The 17,966-nt window shown below is 39.3% G+C and overlaps 1 protein-coding gene across 15 annotated transcripts in view; it reads right to left on the bottom strand.

Annotated features, from left to right (window-relative positions):
- Positions 1–1,958: 1,958 nt before the first annotated feature.
- SLC12A4 (solute carrier family 12 member 4) overlaps positions 1,959–17,966 on the bottom strand; it is a 51,702-nt gene continuing 35,694 nt past the window's right edge. For 11 of the 15 annotated variants that reach the window (XM_075161077.1, XM_075161080.1, XM_075161086.1 and 8 more), the window contains 14 exons: positions 16,888–16,945; positions 15,278–15,452; positions 14,776–14,894; positions 14,180–14,278; positions 13,730–13,849; positions 12,863–12,967; positions 11,678–11,846; positions 10,374–10,569; positions 9,484–9,653; positions 9,178–9,309; positions 8,973–9,080; positions 7,989–8,173; positions 5,149–5,282; positions 2,821–3,986 (listed from right to left, as the gene is read on the bottom strand). In XM_075161077.1, the coding sequence (XP_075017178.1) occupies positions 3,895–3,986; positions 5,149–5,282; positions 7,989–8,173; positions 8,973–9,080; positions 9,178–9,309; positions 9,484–9,653; positions 10,374–10,569; positions 11,678–11,846; positions 12,863–12,967; positions 13,730–13,849; positions 14,180–14,278; positions 14,776–14,894; positions 15,278–15,452; positions 16,888–16,945 (1,862 nt within the window). In that variant the 3' untranslated portion in view covers positions 2,821–3,894. Of the gene's footprint in view, positions 2,786–2,820; positions 3,987–5,148; positions 5,283–7,988; positions 8,174–8,339; positions 8,407–8,972; positions 9,081–9,177; positions 9,310–9,483; positions 9,654–10,373; positions 10,570–11,677; positions 11,847–12,862; positions 12,968–13,729; positions 13,850–14,179; positions 14,279–14,775; positions 14,895–15,277; positions 15,453–16,887; positions 16,946–17,966 lie in introns of those variants that run through there. The other 4 variants (XR_012675356.1, XR_012675354.1, XR_012675355.1 and 1 more) reach the window with 4 other exon arrangements.

The raw sequence follows: 17,966 nt of genomic DNA, 5'->3' as shown, positions 1-17,966 counted from the left end.
AAGTTAGGGACACCTCCCATTGCCACTCTGCACTAGCCAGGTACCCCTTTACTTTTGAAATTGTCCTGTTTGCTCAGCCTTTCACCCATTTCTCAGCTCAGATTTAGCCCATCACACATAGTAAGTGCACTGGCTGCCTAGCACTTCTTGAAGCACTAGGACAGGCTTGCTTCAGGGACTGACAGAAGAAATGACCATCAGGCCTGCCAGGAATAAGCAGTATCTGCCTGGCTGGCAGGTGCCTTCCCCGGCTAGAGGAAGAGACATGCCCTTATGACACTTTGCCCAACAGCGAGAGGCCTGCCTGCATTATTTTAAAGGTGGAGAGAGAAGTTTGGACAGAAGTTGCCAACCATAGACTGCATTTTAGTCGATTGTCCACTGGCCAGGCGCGTTCTGTTCAAAGAGCTGCCTGAGCTTGGAATATAGAGTGTGACTATGATGGGAAATTTTCTTCAAACCCATCACCTCCTGGACTGCACTGTAGTTCTGACTGCTGCTGTCTGACGTGGCAAATCCAGAGCGATGTGGTACCTCTCCCCAGGGAAAAGCGGCACTTTGTTTTGGCAGCATCTGCCTACAGACCTGGGCCAGTGACTATGAGAGGGATAATTACTCCAGAACGGAATGAGAACTTTTGACCTCCAGAGCGCAGCACGAGGCAGTTTTTCCCTTCCCAAGGGAACTACTGAAGAAGCAAACATTATTATGGATGACGCAGATGAGAAAATGAGAAATGGGGACAGGGGAGGAGGATGTATTGTTTAAATGGAAATTTTTTCATTTATCACGTTTCATTTCCTATCGGTGCATCTAGAACTCAAAGAAGTACTGTTTAGATGAATAGCATGAAAAATTACCGCTCCAGCTGAATTTCCAAGTAATCTGGGTACTGCTGTGGCACTTCACGCCCAGGGAAGCCCCAGAGGAGGCAGCCTGGTGCCCTCTGGTGGGGTTCAGTGGCTAAGGCGGAACGCCTCTGACGGGAGGGGGGCCACACACGGCTCCTCACAGAACGTGAGACAGCCTTTGGCGTGCAGGTGGGTTTGGTTGCGAGTTTTCTGGAGGTGGAAGGTAAAGCAAAGTGACATCTTTGTGCTACGGCAGGATTTTTTTAATAACTCACTAATTATTAAAACTATACCATAGAGGTTTTAAGTGTAATTCTCTATACCCGTATACAAAGAGCTTAAATCGACTATGTCAAGTTGTGTTTTAATTGCAATGCTCTCATCTCCTTACCAAAAAAAGGTTTTAGAGTAGGGACAGGAATGGAAGATGACCATTCGGTTACCCTCACAGAAGCTGACTCAACTAGAAATTACCTTTTTCATTGATGTTTTCCTTACATGACTTTTTCCGTGCTACTTCCAGTTTTCACCGACATCCACCCCTAGACTCTGCACTTCAACGTAAGCCAAGTCTCACAGGAACTTATTTTGAACCTTCTCCATATAGAGGTGTCTCACATAATTGGAGCCTATTTAATCCTTAGGGTCCACACAAAGATGAATCAGGTTTTTTTTTTAATCCACATTGCATAGAATAACCTCTGAAAACCTAACCTAATGTATCTGTAAGGATATTCACTCGGTTGGTTGGATGTTAAAAATATAATAAAGCCACAAACAGGTTACTTGGCTCAGGTAATAGATAGCACTGAAATCCTCTTGTGAGGTGGAGTTGTCATCCAAATGCATAAAATTTCCTAAGGAGTAAGTGGCTATAATTCTCAGCATGTTTATATTAGAAGTTTACATTTGGTAAAAGAAAGTTAGTATCTCATAGTTAGACCTACCAAAGTCTGAGGAATAAAAAAGTTTTCATAAACTTTTTATATTACTCCTATAAAAGAATGCTTGCAAATAGGTGTTAACTATCATGATTGCTGTACACTTGCATACTACTACTTAGGCCTCTGAAGATGTAAAAATGATCTCTCTACAAATAGCACACCATTTACAAATAAGCAAGCTTTATTCTTTCCATTGGTTTTAAAATGTGAGTGAAATGAATTTTGGTTTTCAAAACCAAAAAAGCAAAACTGTTGTTAAAAAAATAAAATAAAAAATACCCAGTAGAGAGCGCACCCTAGAGTTGTTTCCTGGCTGTTGTCTTGCAGGGATCTTGCACGCACTAATACCATCCTGCTCCCATCAGGTATGTCCTATTTCACAGAGAGAACAAACTTAGGCTTTAACCATAGAACTCTTTTAACAAGCATTTTTTTATTATGTTATTCTTATTCAAGATAAAGGCCTAGATAGTTTCTCAGACTTTTGTCACACAGACAAATTGGTCATGCTATTATCAGCGAAACAACCAGAAGTACTATCCCAACAGGGTTGACAGAACTAATATACCAACTAGCAAGAGCACATGGGTCAGAGAAACGCATCAATCCCCACCTTTCTTCCCGAACTACTAATCCATCCCATAGAGGTTAGCTCACAGTTGTCCCTTGTTTGGGATTACTGCTTTCCCAGACAGCCGGACATCTTGAGGGAGTACCAGCTTGTGTGTGTTTCACAGTCTACAGGTATACGGAGTTCTACCTGGCTATTGCATATGGTAGTAACTCCAGACCCAGGAGCCTTTACTCGCTTAGACACGCCACCAGCCTGCTTTGAAGTCTAAGATGGCACCTCCACAGTGCAGTGCTTGCGCCATATGGGGGAGCACCGACACCTCTCCACCACCTCCCCCTCACAGTGGATCCACCGGTGCTGATGCGCCGCAGTCAGATGACAGCAGTTCTGCGCAGGGAAGGACAGACGGGGTCTTCCTAGGTAATTCACCATAGCACACAGAACAGAGAGGTTCAAAGTGTATGCAACATTTTATTGAAAAAATACGAACGTTCTGTACATAAAGTACAACTCAATGGGCTTGATAAAATCTCCAGAGACTTATTGGTTAATATAGGTCTTCTTTTCTTCTGTTTCCTCTAAGGGCATAAAGCATACAATGAAGCAGCAGGTCCCCTGTACTTGTGCAAGTGCAATCCCATCGCTGTGCGTGCAGCATAGCGCCTGGCTCTACACACGGGACTCCAACATGCTCAATGTACTTTGATGGATGGTCTGCAAGAAATTTAAAGCATGGAAGAACTGCACAGGACTGGTCCTTCAATCCACTGATGATTCAAAATTTATTGTGAGATCTCTGTTATCCTAAACAGTCTGCATCTGCGTATCCAATATTTCTGACAAATAAATACAAAAATAAATAGGGATCTGGCCTCACAGAACCTCAAGTCTAAGAAGCAACACAATTTGTAGCAAGCTACATACATAATTTCAACTATATCAACATAATTTATTTAAATCTCTATCAATAAATGTATTAAAAGTATAAATTCTTATCCAATACTGAGAGTTTAGTTCTGGAAATAAACCCAGAAAAACAAAGCTTTTTCAGTCCTCTCTTACAATTTAGTGTGCTCTTAGAAAATGCTTTATAGCTGAACATCAGCAGAAACTAGCTGCTATATAATGTAATTCTATCCCCCAAACCTAATATAAAAAGCTTTTAAAATCTTTTTACAGTAACTGGCTTTCATGTCCTAACTTTACATACAGTTACTAAAAATACTGCACACAGCAGTGCTGACTAAAAATAGGTTTAGTGTTAAAACTACATGCACGAATGCTGGAGTACCAAAGCAGAAACTGAATAATGCGGCAGCTTCACAATTAACTTATGTTGCTAATTGGATGGTGTAACAATACTGCAATCCCAAAAGATATGTATGTAGCAAATGGAAAGACAATGAATAGGACTGGATGAGGAGAAAGTTAGGCAAAAAACCTTTTTTTCTTCTCCATTTAAGACTGGAATGTCCGTTATCGCCAAGAAGGTAAATGTAGACCAGCGTTAGAAGCTTGTACTAAATCAGGAGTAAATTGTGATGACTTCCCGGCCGCCACCTCTAACAAGTAATACTCTCTCCAGACCCTCAGTCAAGACTTCAAGAAACTCCATGTCTGTTTCGGTGAAGTTAAGGACAAAAGAAGCATCAAAACCAAAATACAGAGTGATCAGCCTCTGTATCGCGTTTACGTGGCAAGTTTTGGTAGCGGGGAGGCTGTAGGGGCATCCTGTGAGACGAGACCAGGGGCTGCCCCCATGTTGGACAGAGCCAGTTTCAGCCGGCTCCAAAATGAACCCGTCACTGCCCAAAGCTGAGCCCGTCATGATGCTGGCGGCACCCGGTTACACAGTCACACTCCCTTCCCAGCCGCTCTCCATGAATGTTGAGTGTTTTTCAGTCACAGTGGCTCAGCCTCTCCAGGGAAGGGTGAAGGAATAAACATCCTCCCCCATAACCTCAAGTTTAACATCTCTCCTGAGCTGTAGTAGCTGTGGTTGAAACCCCCTTATGCTAAGAGGAATGTTTTTATCCTTTCTTTGGCCAGCACACTGTTGTGAAACAGATGCTACTACTACTATCTAGATTTAGGAGAAAACAATCATTTGGTCTGTGATTTGTGACTTGTGACATACATCTTTTGGCACAGGCCAGTGAAAGGCTTGCTAATTTAATGGTACAAACCAAGGCTGAAGAGCAGCTGTGGACAGAGAACTGCGTGCCAACAGGCTCACCAGATCAAAACCCTCAGCACTGGTCTTGCATAGAGGCATGGTGCAGGTACCCCTCTAAGTACCTAAATACTGTGGGTTTGAATTTTAATCTTTCCAGAGTATCGCACTTGGAGCTAAGCTCCTGAATTCTGATGTGTGAGCTATGCCTGATATACGCCCTCTCCTTCAGGACTTGCTGTTCACTCGAGTTCAGACACTGCCCTGCCCAGAGCGCTGGCTGCTGTGAATGCCGTCTTAAACATCTGCTACATCCACTATTGAGAATTAAATTAAGTAAATGTAATTAAATTTGATTTAATAAATACATAAATTAGATCAAGTAAGAATTTAGACAAGACTAATTTCAAACCTACAAGGCTTCCAGAGCAACCAGTGGCAACTTATACTTTAAGCAATTACTACATAACAGCCACAAGCCAGTACCCTCCACGCAGTGGACACTGTCGCATGCTACAGCTTGACAGCATTCGTGGCAAAATGAATTCAAGAGCACACATTAAAGGAAGATCTTCTACGTGGACCAGGCCTTGCCTGAAAGGATACAGTTTTCATCACCATCAGTATTCTTTGGAGGACCAGGCATGTTGAGGAGAACAAGTCTGGCATCATGGGATCTATTTACAATAACTTCATTTAGCTTCACTGCTGTGTGCATTCTTCGGACATTAGACTGGTTCCTGTAGAAGAAGCACATTCAGACTTACTGGTAGAAACATGCCTCTCAAAACGGAATTATTAAAAAGGCTCTTAAAAGTATACCTTAAATCTCCTAAATACTCTGTTAAATGCCAACTCAACACACAGTAAAATTTTTCGAACTTAATGATGAAGATACAAAAGAGATTTCAAAGAGTTCTTCAGGTACTGCTAGTCCATCGGTTTTAAGATCCCTGGAGTGAAGTCTCCAGTTTACAAAGTTACATTGCTCTTCAAGAAGCGTATTTTATAAAGATGATTTACAGTCTTGCATAAGAAGTTGAAACGCATTTGCACAAGGGGACATGCTCTTTGACTGTGGACACTTGTGACTGCAGAGCCTTCCCTTCCGGCAGCCCTCTCCAGATGCCCTCACTCCCATGGCAGCACAGACCTCTCCGGTCTCCTCTCCGGACTCAGCACCGGAAAACTCCTTCTCAGAGACCCGTCAGAACCGAGTAGGGGACTGGCACCGTTGCGCTCAGTCCACTTCCCATGAGTGCACTTGTCTTTTTGTGTTGAACAGCAGTTGACATCTCCAGAGAAAGCCTTGTTTCCTACAGATTTGTAGGCTGGAACGCAGCCTACAAATGGCTGGATGTATGCCTGCTTATGGGGCTTTTCTGGTGTATAATAAGGATTTTAACCTTTCCTTCAGTTGGAAACTAATCAACCTCTCTGCCTGGCTATTTGCAGGAAAAACTTATGACCCAAGTATCTTTAAAATCTCAATCATGCTTTCAAATTTGAGTAGCCACTTGGTTCAGAAGTTATGGGAGAGAAGGGAATAGATGCAGCATGATCTCATAAGCCTGCTGCTTAAGAATCCAGGCTAAGAGAGGTAACAGGATTAATTATTCAGAATATATCATGACAAAATAACATCAGTTCATGCAGTAACAGAACTGGAAAGTATCCTTTGAGGACTTTGAGCCAGGGTATGCTTCCTTCCTACAGGAAATCAACCATTATTTTGGTAACGTAAAAGGAAAAACAATACAGAAATGGACTTATCAAAGGGAGACTATATCTGCAGTTTTGACGATTTTCCACTTGTTTTTTTCTTTATTTTAATATATTAAAATCTAGAAACGAACCAAATATGAGTCTGTAGTTTTGTTAATTCAGCTTTACACGTTATGAGTGAAAGTCTTTAGTAACCTTGCTGCTCTTCCAAATATTTAGGTTTGCAAAGAAGTATTTCATATATACAGAAAATAGAAGATGCAATGGTAAGAATAATTTGTATTGCAGTAACAACACAATTTACCCACTTTGAATTACCTCTCTGTTATTTCATGTTCTTATTTAGTTTAGAGCAAGGACATCCCCTGTCTTCATGATGTCAGCTTCGGAAAGCCAGGGACAACACAGAGGCCAGATTATGTTTACAGGAAGTGAGGAAGAAACCAGCACCAGAAACAATATACTGTTATTAACTACGTATGGTTTTGGAAACGTAATGGAAAACTAAAGGTTTGGTATTCTCTAAGTGACATTTAAAATTGGCCTCTCCCCAGTGATTTGAAGGTTTGTTTAGTGTCCAGAAACTGCCAGAAATAACATCATAGCAGTGTCATGGAATGAGAGCTTCTCTAAATGAGTAATGTTTCCCACTTCTTGTGTCACACTCTGCTTAAGAAAATAGGTTCAGACCTGTAATTGTTTTCTATCCTGCCTTAGTGAGGACAGCTCTTGTAGTTTATTATGTGCTATTTATAATGATACTTAGCTTAAGTGGCTAATCCTGCTCCCTTCAAAAACATTGCTAAGACTGCTCAACTCTAACTCCTTTTCTTTTCTTCCATAATTACATATAGTTTTCCTGCTTTTAGTTGAGAAAATGAAGTCTTCCCTCTCAACCATCTTAATGTACTTCTAAGTTAAATAACAAACTTACAAGTTTTCCCACTCTCTGAAAGCATGGAAGAGGAAAAAGTACAGGTAGTTAACACCAAATTCAGCAGAATTTCTACAGTATATAAACTACGTATGATTCATCCTAAACCAGATTTGAATTCTCACTGAAGGAAGAAAAATCTGGAACTTTGCCAAGTATGCAAAGCTGACTGAGTGAACGCTTCGTGTAAGATGTAGTACATCAAAGAGGTCACAAGAGATTCACGTGTTTTTATACAAAGCCACAAATAGAGCTTTACGTGTAGCTATTCAAGAGGCACGCACATGGTAATACTAAGGCTGTTGTTACATGCCAGTGCTCCTTCAACAGCAACTCTGTCTTAGAGGGTTTTATCACACACATATTCTATTCACAGTCATTCACCACCATCTCCATAGCTTCTTCCTTGCTGCTTAAACATCCGCGCTACACATTAGATAGTGAAATTATCAGTCTTTTTTTTTTAATTCTGATTAGATCAGGGAAATTATCAGTCTGGTTTTTAATTGTGTGTTTTGTTGAGGTATTTGGGAGACAGGAGAAAAGTTGTAATAGGATTTAACAGCTCCAATTTAGAATTTGACTATACCAAGTAAAATGTTGAGGGATGTGTGCTACATTTAATTGGTTAGAGATTTCTCAGGAGGCTAACTGCTGTGTTTTCAGTAGTCAGGTCTCAATGTTTATTGCGCAAGTCTAGACCAAGGATTAGGAGACAAAAGATAATAAAAGCACAGCACATCTAGAGTTCCAGGAGGCGCAAGCTGTTGACTTAGACAAGACTCACGGCTTAATGCTGATGAGATCTCTAAAGCTTCCCACAGCACTGCCTCGGTTCCGCTTCTCAGCGTCACATTTCTCTTTTGTCCAGGTCATCTGGATGTTCTCAGGAACTGGGTCTCCCTCATCTTCTTCATCTGAGTAGAGGCTCTCCAGTCGTGCTATTGAATGTCTGTCCTTTACCAGCTGAGCCTAGAGGGCACATGAATGACAAGGTGAACTCAGAGACTAATTTTCTGGTTCTGTTTAAGCAATTAAAGACTTTTTGTTCCATTGTATCCTGTATTTTGTACAGTCAATTTAGCATTTAGAACAGCTCTGATACCACACATCTGCCCTAGACAATAATCTTACATACCAAACTGACTTTAAACAGTTTTGATGGGTGTAAGCCGTGCAGAATTTGGACTAACAGAGGCCTGTACCTATACAAGAAAAAAAGACAGTCTAGCTCACATCATGACATGGTCTGAAACAATGGACAAGTCTGACTCAAAACTGACAACAAAAAAAAGTTGGACAAACACATGCAGAAAAATTAGATCATCTGCACCTTTCATAGCTACGTGTCCTAACAGTCCAAACTGGAGTGAAATCTTCAGCAGGAAAACAGGATATACTATAATATGAGACAAACTCTGGACATGCCGTATAAAGCAAAAACAAGGTCAAGAAAGGGTTGAGACTTACGTCCTCAGGTCAAGTATCATTTACATTGCAAAGGGGAACACACAAATTGTTTCTACAGCGTATATACTGCCATCGTTTTCCCCCCAAATAAATAGTTTCTAGCATGGTTTCTGCAAGTACAGCCAGGCTATTTAATGACTATATGCAATTTTGGGGAAAAAAAAACTACACTAAAAGTATTTCCTTACATCTTTAAAACACAGGAGTTAAATTTAAGCAGCAGCTATATAAAACACTACTAGGAAGGCACTTTGTGTCATCCACCTCAGCAGCCCACAGCAATCAACCACAAATGACATACCTCCCTTTCCCTCTCTGTTTTTGTCAGCCTCATTTGCCTCAGCATCTGAGATCTCTGCTCCATCATAAGAGTTCTCTCATAAGTATATGCTGAGATATCACTATTGTGCTGCAGAAATAAGAAAAAAATATTGTGCTTGTAATCAAGTCATAACCAAATACCACCATTTGCATCATCAAGTGAAAAACAGGCTCAAATCCCTTACCATTTCTACCACTTCTACCTCTGCCTCTATTCGGAGTTGATAGAGGAAAGTAGCCAAGTCCTTCTTCATCTGGATGCTGTTATCATCCATCTGAGCTACAGTAAAAATTCTCATTTTGCATTTTCTCCAAACCTGGTGAGGGAATGCAAACTCTCAGTATTTGAACCAATAATATTTTGCTCTACGAAACAGAAACTTGTCAATATATCCACTCTCATTTATCAACACAGGCTCCACTATTTGTTTCTTTAAACTAATGCACACATAAGTAGTTGGGTGACAAACATTCTTTGGCTAGCTCCTTACTTTGTGCTGTTTGAGAAGAAAAGGAAGCAACATCAACATGCCTCCATCATGCACAATCCACCACACGTCAATGTTGCCTTCATTGTAACGCTCATGGTTGCTGGGGTAGAAAGACACATTTTTGGGAACCAGCAGAGCTAGATGGGCTGCAGTTGTGCAGCGAACAGTACCTGCCCAAAAGGGGAAAAACAGACAGTTACTTCCAATTCTGCAAGTGATCTATGGTTTATAAAAATAAAAAAGTTACTCACTGAGCAAATGTCAGCAAACCATAAAAGTCATTGCTTACATAAAGAAAAGTATGCACAGTAAGGCTTGTATAGACAGGTCGGACCAAATGATAAAGCTAGGATAAAGCAGACTTACTGGAACACAAGCCCTATTTCATGTTTAAAATAAAAGCAGCAACCTTCAAAGCGAGGTATGAGGAGAAAGCATCTGGTCTGTTCTAATTTGACTGTGTTAAGTAGCTGGCCCATAGGGGAAGGAGAGCGATATAGGCAAGGAGAATGTTAGCTCCAGTAGTGAAGAGAGATGGATAGGGTAGGACCAGTGAAAAGACAAACTATCTAGGAAACAAATTATAATTTGCCAAAAACCCCAGTATCTATCAAGTCCGTAATTTTTAAACCATTCATTAGACAGATGAATTTTAGCTGCTAGATTAATCTTTAAAGATCTTTCCTAAGTCTTTTACCTACAAGAAGTGGTATTTCAAACATAGAGCAGTTTTGTGAGAAATTATCTACTTCACAATCAATACTAGAAAAAACAGACTAAAAACCAAAACCAATTTCACAAGGATTCTGTTAAAATCCCCCGTGTGTACCATATACGTAATAAACATCTCTGTTCACAATGTTTGATCACACAGAAGCTTTAAAGCTCACCTATAAATGTCTTCCATGACCTTGGATCTTCACTTTGCCTCCAGCCATACGGCCATCCCAAAACCACAGTATTATGTTTCATGCCACCTAGTCCGCAGGACTGGATCAAGTGGGCAATTCCTTCTCGAACTTTATTGGCTACAACTACTTGACAAAATCCTTTCACCTTCTCAATGTCCATCATATTCTTAATAGTCTGCAAGACAGACAAGGAAAAACCTCACAACCAAGAGGAACTGTTAGTATTTCTCTATCATGTGATTACAACGTAAATTCCTGGTTCACACATCCACAGGTAAAACACATTTCAAAGCAAAGTTCTGCTCATCCGCTTTCCTTAATAAACCAGAAGAGAAAATACCCACTAATTGTGAATAATACTTGTTTAAAACACACATAGTTCCCTTCCAAACATAATTATTTCTAACAGATTGAGATAAGGGTTTTTTGGTTTGTGCTATAATCTCTTATTCCTAGTAGTACTTAGTGGTATCTGTGTTACCATCTCACTTTCCATTTTCTAATCCTAAAACACTCACCTTTTTAAACCCAAGGTTAATTAACTTCATTCGGATTTCCAGTTTCAGATTTCTATGTAACATGCTGTGTTATTATATTCAATTTACACATGTAAGCACCAAACCCCCCCCACTTATCAAGAACACCATACCCTTTATTTGTTTAAAAACTAAACAAACTGGGTCAACACATAGGCCTATGAATTAGTTTTCCCTTTATCACAGTTTTCCTGTATAAAAAGCCTCTGGGGAAGAAAACAGTGATGTGCTGATACTATACAGAGGTAAGCAGGGTTATGATGTCATGTTTACACAGTGAAGAAGATGAAATGATTTATTAACAAATTTTCAGGACCATCCTTCAACGCTTTTTGTAATAAATTGATCACCACACTGAAAGAGACATAGCACATTTGCCAAGCTTGTAATAATTGAGTGTTATTGAAATGTTTCTTGGTATGTTCAGAAAACTAAATAGTCCTCTTCCCTCCATTATCAGCATACATAGACTTCCATAGTAATTCTTTCTTATAAATCAAGACAGTTTTATGCAGTAAGGCTGTTTACACAAGTTGCAAGCATCGATCTTATTATATCCCCAAAGCCACAAGTGGCAGCTGAAACATGTTTGCAAGCCCTTTACTGAACAGCTGTAGTACTACTCAACTAGTCCTGTATGTCAGGGAAGCCTTACTGATACGCTTTTTTCCATGTACGATTATGAAACTTCTAAGTTATCTGCCCACTCACCCCTTTTTACTTTAGGAATTTGTTTAAAACACTGACCTGTTCAGCAGCCTGGGCTTCTCCATAAGTTTCCAAGAAATTCCCTTGGATCACTGATCCTATGATAGTCAAACCTTTGCCAGCTTTCAGCTGAGATGCAAAGGTTAACAATCTAGGGTATTTTACATGCAAATCTTCATCAAGTTTCAGAAGCACCAGCAACTGAGGCCTACAGAAGATAAAAAAGCGAATGTATTTTTTACTAATGCTTTAACAAAAACACTTCTAAAAAACTGCCTCTCATCAGTTTAATTGTGCTTGAATATTAACTCTGAAACAGTAAATTCTTGCTGTATCTCACACATTAGAGGGGTTTTAATTAATATTTTATTTCTATTGATTCAAAGCAGATTTGAAGCAGTGAAGGAATTCTGCTGCTGCGTTGTTTTGACAGTCGTAAAACCCGTTCACGTACTTAGCTTAAGAGGCTTGCATTAATGTTTTATTTATGTGGTTGATTTTCAAGGCTCTTTTAAGTACTATTAGAGCACACACTGTGTTCATACTGAAAGGCTGTCCTTCCAGATCTATCTGCATACTTGTGCCAAACACTTGGGAAACATGAATCTAAACACAGTTCCCACCTGCTTTCTGTACCTTAAGGTATCGCTACACATCAATTAAGTTATTTTCTCTCTTAAGCTATGGTTGAGCAAGTATAAAAGGATTTATAAAACTCTCTTCTTTCGTAGATTCCTAGTCCTCTTGTTCAGAGCCTAAGAATTGCGCAATGCATAACTGAGAGGAGGGTTCTTGCTCTCTTAATCTGTCTTCAATGCACAAAGCCAGAGGGAGAAATGTTGGCCACTGTTCCGGTTTTTAATCCTAGAATGATAGCAGTGATTTCTTTGTGCCCCCAGTGCAAATTACCATGGGCCTCTGGACTTCTGTACTCAGAGATCTCCACAGTTTCCCCAAGTTCCACTTCTGAATTCACCAACTCAGAGTTCGATTAAAGATCCAAAAGACAAGAAAGGTCTGCCCATACAGGGCCCACACACTTGGGCAGTGACAGGGCAGCTCACCGCAGACTCAACACTTTTTTTTTTTTTTTTTTTTTTAAAATATTCTGGGGATTTAAATTCATTCACACAGACCGTAAGTGTCTTGTTTGGAGTCCAGTTTAATTCCTTAACTGTAAGTAGATAATCATGACAGTGCATTTTATTAGTCTAAAATGCGTACCTCCAGTTCTTTGTGTGTGGAGGGCCCTCCTCCAGTCTGAGTAAGGCGTATCTTGCTGCGCTGAGTGAAAGACCTCGGATACCATCACCCCATTCCTTCTCCGCACTATGAAGAACACACCATTTAGCCCACATATGGTTTCACAAGTATTTAATTGCACACTGACAGTCATGCTATAGAGAAATCACCACCTTATAATGAGTTTAATAATGTGATACATAGCATGCATCACATGTATATTTATCATTTGTACATGTATGTATCTAATATTTACCACATACCACGAGAGAAATGCAAATGTTTCAGTCAAACCTATACCACAACACCACCACAACGATTCTGTGTTTAATTTGTAATCAACACTCCACTACAGAGAACACTTCCCAAGCATAAACAAACAGGCATTTCAATACCTGATTTGTTAAAATTAATTTATACAGCCATACTACAGCCTGACTCCATCAGATATTAACAATCTCAGGCAACCTAACCTGCAGATTCAGCTTTTCAAGGACTGTTCTAGACAGACCTTTGCACCAGATAAATTGCAATAAGATGGCTACCTTCAGGTGTTCTGGGCCTGAAGTAACTATGCCTGATAGGCAGCAGAAGGATAGATCTCAACCAGGTTTCTGCCTCCTGTGACTCTCAAGTTTCACCAAACACCTTTAGAGGCTTAAAACAAAGCACTTCAGGGGCTTTTGTTTAGCACTGACACAGTAAAACAATGAAAAAAATGAACTAATAAGGAAAGCCCTCTAAGTCATATCTCTGGACAGTTCCTTCTCCAAATGTGAAGGCTAGAGAGAATTCATAAAAAATAGACCCAATCTCCATCCTACCCTTTTCTATCCAGTTAATACTTACCCTTGGTATTCAATGTACTTGTAAATCATGCCTGCAATAAGCATAGCTACCAAAGCATAATACCAAGATGAAATGAACATCAGTGCCAGGCAAATACTCATGCCTAAAAATGAGAGGGCCCTGAAACAAAAAGCAAAGATATTAGCGAGTAGTGGGGTAGAAAAGCTTAAAAACAAGTAAATTATTCTCTTGCTCTTTTTTCTTTACATTGTCTATTCTGAACCAGCAGTAAAAGTAGTCCCCAACAGTTTTAGTATCCTGTTGTTGGAATGAAACCCTCATGCCTTTAAATATCTGGGTCTGGTCCTCTACGTGTATTACATTGATGTACTCTTGTCTAGAACTGGTATCCAGAGGAATAAAAGATGCCCACAAGCCTTATGGAGAGAGTTCTAAAACCCACACTGTAGATCACAGAGTAGGCGTTGAGCGTGCTGGCCTTTTGCTTACCAGTGATAGTATTTAAATCGGGGCCGCCAGTTTGGAGTTCTAAGAAGTGTTTGTACTGCACATGCTAGATTAACAAAGAGGTAGCACATCAAGAAAAACCTGCAGAAGCAAAAGAAGTGCAAAACCTTTTAGCACACACGTTTATAAATTCTGGCACGTATTATAATCACATGAATGATTTACAGTCAAAATACAGCTGCTCTGTCACCTGTGACTATTCCTCTGAATTTTATTAGCCTGAACTATCAGTATAAAGTAGTCAGAAGAGTTTTTTAATCGGATCAAGTTAGATCTATCCACATCATCAACGCTATCTTTGTTCTGCGATGAAAATAACATTTTCCCAAACAAAATAACAATATACTAAAACCATGTTTATTCACAGAATACTCCAGAGCAGAAACAAATAGATTTATATGTAGAACCTAAAGCCAGAGAATTCACAGAAATAATAAAAGTGGAACTCAGGCTCCGGTAATTTGCTTCACTGGTTTAAGATATGGTTCTGAAAGACAATCAAATTGGCAAAACTCAAGGAGTATCGCTCTTTTCTTCTCCCCACCCACCCCCCAAATAGCAACCACCCTGTTTCTTACATTGAGAGAATTGGAGCCACCATGTCAAGTGAAGCAATAAGGATTCCCAGCTCAGCAATTAATGCTGTTAACAGAAGAGCCCACGTCGGTTCACCATTCGCTTTTCCGTGACCAAAAACCTGAAGAAACAGAAACATTTAGCATATCTTCCAAGCATTTCATAAAGTTACAATGAAAAAAAAAAGACTACATTTTAAAAAACAATAGTAATTTTCCTACATACTTTTTTCTCTAGAGCAAGGAGTCAAATTATTCTAATGGCTTTCTGTGCTTCACTGAATTAGGTGTTAGACTTCTTCATAAAATTACCATATATGTCTAGTCAAACTCCTTTAAACATATTCCTAGTTTTTAACAGACCTTCACTTCAATGCTGGGCAAACTAGGGAAAATAAATCTGATTTCCAAGAGCATAAAGTCAAATAGCTGGTTAGTTACGATGAACAAAATGGTTTTTTGTTTGTGTTTCTTTTTTTTTTTTAAAAAAAAAAAATGTACGAACCCAGAGGAAAGGAATGATGTTGTCCTTTGCTATTGCCTGCAGCAGCCGGGGGGCTCCGGTAAGGCTCTGTAAACCTGCTCCACAGGTAGAGAAGAAGGATCCTATCACAATGACCCACGGCGAGGGCCACGAAAGGGTGCCCACCACTAAGTTCTTATTCACTGCATCGCCGTACCTGCAGAGAAGAACAGCAAGACATTCAGATTCAAAGGAGTATTTTGACACTCATGCTTGGTTTTCTCGGTCTGTTTTAAGATGTCATTTAAATATTATGTCTTTTCTTGATTAGGAAATATAGGAAGTATAAGTATATATATAAACAATCTGAGTTACTTTTAATACACAGATAGGAAGTGTCTGCAGCGTGATTTCAACAATTCAAAAACTTTCTTTTGATTATATATTATAAACCCGTTACGTTATTATCACAACATTATTTTCTACTTCCACCTAGAAGGATGCAGTTCTTAACAAAAAAATAAGTTTAATGTTTAAAATACCCAACACAATCCAGTGTCAGACATCCTTATAGAAGACTTTGGGGTCTTTTTGTTTGTTTGTTTCATTTGGTTTATTGTTTGTTTGTTTGTTTTTTCCCCAGACAATTATAGTCACAAGCACTTCATTGCTTGTCCACTGGAAAGAGTCCATCAATGTGAGGGAAGTTTTCAGAAAAAGCACTTGTAGACTCTAGTACTGCGAACACTGTCATTGGGTTTACAGACAGAAATGTTTGATAACTAATAATCCGAGGGCAGAGATAACCAAATGTCAAACTTTGTCTAGTTACAGATGTCTGATTGGGTTTCTATGCAAGAAAATAATCACAAATGCTATGAGGAAATACTTCTTCCTATGAATACCACTATGAGCAATACAACATATACAGATACAGATTTGTGCTATCTGCCTGTCTTTTAAGATTTTTCTTTAGCATAGGTCAGGGAATGTACATTATCCTAGTCATTGACTTAGGGGACCGAGGTCAGCAAGCACAAGAAAGATTAGAGCAGCTTGGCAAGCCATTTGCTAACATACCATAGGCTGAAATAATTTCAGCTATTTGGCATATGCTATTGACGTCACCAGTACTTTTACAAAAATCAGTAGTAGTACCTCAGACAGCAATGAAGCCAGAAAACAGTTTGCAAAGAGTAATTTTGCCAAACTCGGTAATTAACAAAAAGACGACAACAAACGAGGTAAAAAATTAAGGTTCATCTGGAGAAGAAAAAAGGAAAAAAAAAAAAAAGAGAGAATTTTTGTTGTTTTGTATCTTCCTTCTCTAGGGAAGAGAAAGAAAAAATAGAAATCTATAGTTTACTGTTAGGAATCTGATTTTTGAACAAGTACCCCTGGAAACTGAAAAGGGTACGCCAACACAAGACAACACAGATTTGGGGCAGGGCGGGGGGGATGGTGGAAGAGACGTAGGATGGAAAATCTGAGGGAGCCATGCCACAAAATATCGAACCAAATACAAGAAGATTCCCAAAACATTGTTTACAATTTACATACAAATATGGTTTAGGGAGAGGCGAGATGGGAAAGAACACACCTTCCCTGCAAAAAAGAAAAAGAAAGGAGAGCATTAAAGCAGTAAAACTTACTTATCTCTCAGGACTACACCTTCTATGCAGGCTCCAAATAATAACACACAACTGAAGTCTTGAGTACAGAGTGTGCTAAGGAAGTAGGATTTATTTACACATGGCAGATGAAAACAACCATAAAAAGTATTGTGGAAAGTTCAACATGTGCCTCTGTCCTACAGTACAGACACAGTGACAAAGTTATTATTCTAAGTTTCAATTTTTAAAAAAGATAGTTTTAAATGTTATGATAAAGGACATAACTTCAAAGGAAATATTTTTATACGTAAATGTCAATTTAATCTGAACAGAAACCGATATTAAAATATATTTATTTTCTCTCTCCTCTTGTGTCTGAAGATATTTTGAACATATAGCAAACCATTACCTTGCACTTTCTCATTTTGTGGTCTAATGGCATTCACATCACCAATAAGTCTTTGAACATTGAGTTTGTTATTGAACTGTACTACTTCTGCATTGGGGAGTATAAAATACTTCAGGGTTTTTGTATCTGGCATTCCAGAGAAGTTTTTGATTTTGTGATTTAAGTTTACATGAATGGTTAAATCCTAAACTCCACCCTCTACCCCTGAAACACAATTGTAAAATACAAAGAGTAATAAAAGGGGAAACATTGATCACTCCTAAAAATTATGGTGTAAGCCTTCCACTGGGTGGCGTATTAGTATCTACGTATAAAGTTACACACCACGAAATAAGTTTTGACCTGCAAATATTTTAACATTAGAGCTGGGGGTTACGTCTGTGACCTGTTTTAATATTTATTATGTTCACAGGAAATGCAGACTTCTTGGTACAGGGTCAGTTCCCAAAGTAACACCTGGAAAAGGCTGCGCTCCTAAAAAGCTGGGACAAGTGAGCTGGGATCCTGATTTACAGCTCGGCAAGCTTTGGCAAAAAACAGGTTCAAACCAGCAGAATTTCCAGGAGAGTCACCATCTCTGCCAGCTGCTCTTTGGGTGGGATTTATTCAGAAAGCTCTTACAAAGAAGTTTTGAAGTCCTTGTTCTTATTAATTGCCTTTTCCCTTTTTTTTTTTTTTAAATCTCCTACGTTGATAAATTGTAGTTTAG

Source organism: Calonectris borealis, chromosome 12, assembly GCF_964195595.1.
Source record: "Calonectris borealis chromosome 12, bCalBor7.hap1.2, whole genome shotgun sequence".
In the NCBI taxonomy this organism is placed as follows: Eukaryota; Metazoa; Chordata; class Aves; order Procellariiformes; family Procellariidae; genus Calonectris; species Calonectris borealis.
The sequence above is the reverse complement of the archived record's forward strand: the minus strand, read 5'-3'. Positions and strand labels throughout refer to the sequence as shown.